Source organism: Trachemys scripta, chromosome 14 (assembly GCF_013100865.1).
Source record: "Trachemys scripta elegans isolate TJP31775 chromosome 14, CAS_Tse_1.0, whole genome shotgun sequence".
Classification (NCBI taxonomy): domain Eukaryota; kingdom Metazoa; phylum Chordata; order Testudines; family Emydidae; genus Trachemys; species Trachemys scripta.
The window spans coordinates 40,668,567-40,675,169 of NC_048311.1; the positions used below are offsets into that span (position 1 = coordinate 40,668,567).

Here is a 6,603-nt window from a genome sequence, read left to right on the forward strand (position 1 = left end):
GGGGGGGTGCGGGTCGGGATTGAGGGGCCCAGGGCTGGGAGAACCGTGCGGGGGGGGTGCGGGTCGGGATTGAGGGGCCCAGGGCTGGGAGAACCGTGCGGGGGGAGGGGGCTGCGGGTCAGGATTGAGGGGCACCGGCACCTGCGGAAAGGATGCGCTGGGTTTGCCGGTGTTTGAGGCACCCCCTATGGGCGTCACTGGAACGACGACTCCGCCACCTCTGCCCCACTCTGTCTCCGCAGCCTGCGAATGCAACCGCCACTCGCACCGGTGCCGCTTTAACATGGAGCTCTACAAGCTGTCGGGGCGCAAGAGCGGGGGCGTCTGCCTGAACTGCCGGCACCACACGGCTGGGCGGCACTGCCACTACTGCCAGCCGGGTTTCAAACGTGACCTGGCCCGGCCCATCACTAGCCGCAGGGCCTGCAAGGGTGAGCAACACAAGGCACTGCTGCAGGGAAGCTCACAACTCTGGCATCCCCATCTGGGCACTACTGAGGGGAAGCTCGCAGCACCTCCCCACCCCTTGTGAGGCCTGCTGCTGGGCTAGACGTTAACCCTGCATGTTTCCTTCCCAGCCTGCCAGTGCCACCCCATCGGCGCTGTCAGCACCATGTGCAACCAGACCACGGGGCAGTGCCAGTGCAAGATGGGCGTGACCGGGCTCACCTGCAACCGCTGCGCCCAGGGCTTTCAGCAGAGCCGCACGGCCCACATCCCCTGCATCCGTAAGTCTGCCCCTTATACATACTGGCTGGGTAGAATCCCCTAGACAGAGCTCATGTAGGCTGCTCAATATGGTAACCAGGCTGGGCCCATATATTCTGTTCAATATGGTAAGCAGGAAAGGCCCATCTATTCTGCTCAATACGGTAACCAAATTGGGCCCATGTATTCCATTCAGTTTGGTAACCAGGCTGGGCCCATATATTCTGCTTAATACGGTAGCCAGGCTGGGCCTGTGTATTCTATTGAATGTGGTAACTGCAGAGCCTTTCTTTTCTATTCAATACTGGAAAGAGGTAGGGTCCCTATATTCTGTTTAATAAGATAACCACATGTAACATAGAAGCCCCGCCCACCAATTAATCCACCAATCAGATCCTGCCCAGAAAGCCCCACCTCCTGGGAGTTTTGCAGGGGGAGGGGGATAAAATAGATGCTAATTCAGGAAGTGAGGTCATATCTCTGGACCTGACCTCTGGTTTAGGACACTTCAGGAAGTCCCGCCTGTAGGGGAGGAGCTCGTTAGAGAAGTGACCTCATAGCTCCCCAGAGGTGTGGTATGTGGTGTGATGCACTCCAGGAAGGCCCACCTCTAACTGGGCCTGGGGGGGCGGGCATTGTTCATTCAGGAAGTGACATCATGGATTTGGCACTGTCGCCTGGCATGTGGCACTCCAGGATGTTCCACCTCCGGTGGTGGAAGGAGAGAGAGAGTGTGTGTCATTCAGGAAGTGACATCATAACTCTAGAAGTGAGTCATCCATCCAGGAAGTGAAAACACTAATTCAAGAAGTGACATCATAGCTCATGACTTCAACCTGTCCTGGCAAACGGGCAAGGATCATGCCTGGAACACACTTAGTGGCAGCCTCTCTTGCATGTTGCATGAGTGAACCTTGCTCTCTACACGCATGAGATGGGGAGGGGGTGGCAGGATCACACTTATTGACTCCACACGTCTCTCTCTTTCTCCCTCCCTCCTTCCCTCCATCCCCCTCTCCCAGGCATTCAAGAGGTGATGACCACCACGGCTGCCTACCCCCTGGAGTGGAACACAGGTGCCTGGGGCAGGATGAGGGGGATCAAAGGTTGGGTGTCGTCCACCCACTCCCATTTCCCAGCCTCAGGATGGAGCAGTCACCCCCACAACTGTCCTTCCGCCCGGTGCAAGGCTCTGTAGGGAGGATGTCTGCCTACTACTGCTGCCAGCTAGGGAAAGCTGCTCCTTTAACGCAACTAACATGGCTTTGGGGGGAGGGTTCAAATCTTGCTGGTAAGACTCAGTGGAGGCCGAGCTGCAATGCAGTGTGGGTCGTGGAGCCTGTGGGTTCATGGCATGAACCAGCCAAATATGCCGGCTCTGGTGGAGGGGAATTTGGGGGGGGTGCCAAGGAAGGTGGGCATTTAGCAGATGGGGATGGAAGCGGGGCAGGCAGGAGAGGTCAGAAGAAGGGAATGGGAGGAGGAGGACAATAGGAAGAGGAGGGGAATATTAAGAGGGGGGTATGGCTGAATACATTTGTTGGGGTACCTATAAAGAAGACCCTCCCCCAATGGAGTTTCAAGGTTCCAGGGGCTGTGGGCAGGAAGTGATGTCTGTCATAGCTAGTGCCCCATGATATATGGTACTCCAGGAAGTGGAAAATGTAATTCATAGCCCTGGAACTGTGACACAGTGTAGGACAATCCAGGCAGGCCCGCCTCCAAAGTGGGGGAAATGCTTATTGAGGAAGTGACATCGTAGCTCTGGAGCTGTGCTGTAGGGTAAGACATTCCAGAGAATCCCTTCTAAAAGGTGGATGGTGAACACAAATTCAGGAAGTGACATCATAACCGCAGAATTATGTCCTCTACCTGGCACTCTAGGAAGTCCCACCTCCAAGGAGGGAGGCATGCTAGTTCAGGAAGTGACATCATAGCTCCAGAACTGTGCAGTATTATGGCATTCCAAGAAGTGCCGCCTCGGGGGGGGGGGGGGGGGGGACGTTATTTCGGGAAATGACATCATAGCTCTGGAGCTATTCTATAGGTCCCGCCTCCGGCGGGTTTGACACATGTAAATTCAGGAAGTGATGTGATAGCTTCTTAACAGCTGTACCATGGAGTTTCAGCACTGCAGGAAATCCTGCCTCCAAGGAAGTAGGCATGCTAATTAGGGAAGTGATATCATAGGTCTGGAGCTGGAGGTCCCGCCTCCAGGCCTGGAGCAGCAGTTGGGGGGCGGGGTCAAAGGCATGATTTGGGATGGATCCTGCTTCGTGAGAAGCAGGATGGGGTGAGGAACCGGGGATGGGCTAACCCCACTGTACCCATGTGCCCCCATCTGTGCTCTTCCCCCAGGCACCGAATGCCAGACTCACTGCAGCCCCTCCCACGGCCGCGTCCACATGAACCTGCGAAAATACTGCAAGAAGGATTACGGTAACATTGACCTGACATCATTATCATCTATCTATCTATCTATCTCCATCCACCCCCTCTATCTATTCACCTGTCTATCCCATCCACCTATCTGTCTCTCTCTGTGTCTCTCTCTCTCTCCATACATGTCCATCCTGAAGCTGGGAAATGTTATATTATTGGTAAGAAAGAAAGATGTGCCATGGGGATGGATGGATGGATAGATAGATGGATGGGGATGGATAGATAGATAGATAGAGGGGGTGGATGGGGATGGATAGATAGATAGATAGATAGATGGATGGGGATAGATAGATAGGGGATGAAGGGGGATGGATAGATAGAGGGGCTGTGTGGGGATAGATAGATGGATAGATAGATAGATAGATAGATAGAGGGGGTGGATGAGGACAGGTAGATAGATGTGTCCGGAGATGGATAGATATGATTTATTCCCCAGCAATGCTCTGTTCAGGATCTGGTCCCTGCCCTCACTGTGACAATTGGCCGGCAGAGAATTCTCCCACACTGCGGGGTTACCCTGAGCCGGAGGCCGGGGCTCAAGGCACAAAGGGCATTAGGTGTCTACGGGGTTTTTCTTCCAGGGATTAGGAGAGGATTATCCAGATGAGCCGCCCACTGCCCCTGACCCCGGCTCCTGTGAGCAGCCAAAGGGCGACGGATCACACACGCTCTGCACAAAGGACAGTGAGAGCCCAGCATGCCCCACTCTGCTTCCACCCCCCACCTGTGTGTCCATCCCCCCACAACCACCTCTGTGTCCATCCCCCCTCCTCCACCACCCTTCCTCACTGGCTCTCTCAGGAGCAGGCCCTGAGTGCTAGAGCCGTAATACCTTGGCAAGTCCGGGTGGCCAAGCCACTGGGCATGGTCAGGCACCATTCCTGGGAGAGTGGGGCTCTCTTTGGGGTGGTTAGAATTGCCAGGCATGGCAGGGTCTGATTGCTGTCCCTGGGTAGGAGTTGGAGCCACTCGAGGGTTTTATGGCATATGTCACTGGGTATTAATCAGCATCAATTGGTATCTGTGGACATCACTGGGTGTTGTCGGGTATCAGGAGATATCACCGGCTAGCACTGCATATTGTTTGGGTATCAATGAGTATTGTTGGGTATCACTAGTTATCATGGTATTGTTGGGTTTCAATGCGTATCAATCGATATCACTGGGTATTGTTGGTTTCAGTGCATATTGCTGGGTATCACTGGATATAACTGGATATTGTGGTTCAATGGCTATTGTAGGGTATCACTGGATATTGGGGTTCAGTGGCTATTGTTGGGTATCACTGGGTATTGTTGTCAGTGGATATTGCTGGTTGTCACTGGATATTGTTGGGTATCAGTGGGTATTGCTGGCAGAGTTGGATATTGGTGGGTATCACTGGATATTGGTAAGCACTCTTCAGTATCACGAGGCATCTTCAGTATTGGTGGGCATTGGTGAGCACTGGGCATGATGGGCACTACTATGTATTGGTGGGTAAGTTTCACTGGGTACTGGAGTGCACTATTGGTCATCGAGGAGTAACGTTGGGTATTGGTGAGTATCATTGGTTATTGGTAGGCACTGTTGGGATCACTGAGTTTTGATGGGTATCGCTAAGTATTGGTGAGCATCAATGGGTATTGATGGACATTGGCATTATTTGGTAATGTTGGGTGTTGATAAGTTTAATTGAATATGGGTGAGTGTTGGTATCATTGGGGAATGTTTGACATCAATGGATAATGTTGCATATTGGGTCTCATTGGATATTGGTGGGCACTGTTGGGCATCATTGGGTATTGGTGGATATTGGTATCAGCATCAATGGCTAATGTTGGGTATCATTCCGTATTGGTGGGTATCATTAAGTATTGTAGGGTACTGGTATCATTGTCTATTGTTGAGTGTCATTGCATATCATTAGGTATTGGTATGGTCTAACGCTGAATATCACTGAGTATGGTTGGGTGTAGGTATCATTGGCTAACGGTGAATATTGCTGAGTATCGTTGAGTATTATTGGGGATTGGGGATTGGCTGAGTATTGTTGAATAACATTGAGTATTGCTGGGTGTTGGTATCATTGGCTAATGTCAATTATCATTGAGTATCACTGGGTAATGGTGAGGTTTGGTATCATTGGCTAATGTTGAGTATCATTGTATATTGTTGGGTATTGCTATAATTGACTAATGTTGACATCGTTGAGTATCATTGGGGAATGGTGAGGATTGGTATTGACTAATGTGTATTCTTGAATATCATTGAGTATTGTTGGGTATTGGTATCATTCACTAATGGGTATTGTTGAATATCTTGGGTATTGGTATCATTCACTAATGGGTATTGTTGAATATCAGTGGGGATTGGTGATCATTGGCTAATGTTGAGCATCGTTGTGTATCATTGGCTGATGGCCATTACTGGCCATCATTGGGGACTGGCATCACTGGCTAATGTTGGGGATAGGGGACTATCCTGCCTCTTCCTGACCTCTGACCTCCCCCTGCAGTGCTGCATGCCCAACTGCTGTCCATGGTGGAGTCGGGCGAGTGGTGGCACTTCACGACCTCAGTGCTGGCGGTCTATCGGCAGCGCCAGGTGCCCATCCGTCGGGGCGAGCAACCGCTCTGGGTGCCCCGGCAGGACCTGGCCTGCGGCTGCCTGCGCCTCCAGGTTGGCAAGGCCTACCTGGTGATCGGGAACGACGCGGAGTCGCCCGACCCGGCGCGCCTGGTGCTGGACAGGAACAGCCTGGCGCTGCCCTGGCGCGATGTCTGGGCCCACAAGCTCCGTCGCTTCCAGCAGCAGAACCGGCGGGGCAACTGCCGGAGCCCCTGAAACCCAAGGAGGCGGGATGGAAATGCCGGGGACCCCAAGGCCGGGGGAGGGGGCGCGCTAGGCACCCCAAGACCCGGGGCAGGGTCTGTAACACCTGGCGGTGCTTCTGCAGGGGCTGAGATCCCCCATTGGCCCCTGAAACTGGGCCCATAACCCCTCCTCCATCCCCTAGACGCCCCCATATTCACACCCTACCCCCCACGCAGGGCCCAATCCTACCTCCCCTCATCCAGCCCTGCAGGGGAGCCCATCCCCACCCAGCTTCCCGCTGCCCCCTCACCCCACATTTTTGTAATCAGGTTGGGGGGGAAGGGGAGGAAATACCAAAGATGACCTTTGACCTACGGCCTGCTCTGCTCTTGCACTTGTAAAAAAGATAAATGGAATAAAACAAGAAATTATTTTACTCACCGGAGAGTCTGTTTATTGGGAAGGGAGCAGTGTGGGGCGGGGGGACAGGGAATGGGGCCCGGGGCCTCTCCCCTCTAGGGGGCACCAGCTCCCATCTGGCCCCAGGGCAGGGACTGGCTGGCTAAGGGGGGTGGGGAATGGGGCCCGGGGCCTTTGATATGCAGGTTCCCAGCTGCCCCTGTCAGCAGTGGGAGGATGCGGGGGGGGGGGGGGGGG

The 6,603-nt window shown here is 53.6% G+C and overlaps 1 protein-coding gene across 1 annotated transcript in view; it reads left to right on the forward strand.

The window, feature by feature from the left end:
• The window catches only part of NTN5 (netrin 5), a 7,655-nt gene extending 1,269 nt beyond the window's left edge, over nucleotides 1-6,386 (forward strand). The window contains exons 2-6 of the mRNA XM_034790095.1: nucleotides 243-431; nucleotides 579-728; nucleotides 1,731-1,814; nucleotides 3,067-3,147; nucleotides 5,648-6,386. Of these exons, the coding sequence (XP_034645986.1) occupies nucleotides 243-431; nucleotides 579-728; nucleotides 1,731-1,814; nucleotides 3,067-3,147; nucleotides 5,648-5,976 (833 nt within the window). The 3' untranslated portion in view covers nucleotides 5,977-6,386. The remainder of the gene's footprint in view (nucleotides 1-242; nucleotides 432-578; nucleotides 729-1,730; nucleotides 1,815-3,066; nucleotides 3,148-5,647) is intronic.
• Nucleotides 6,387-6,603: the final 217 nt, after the last annotated feature.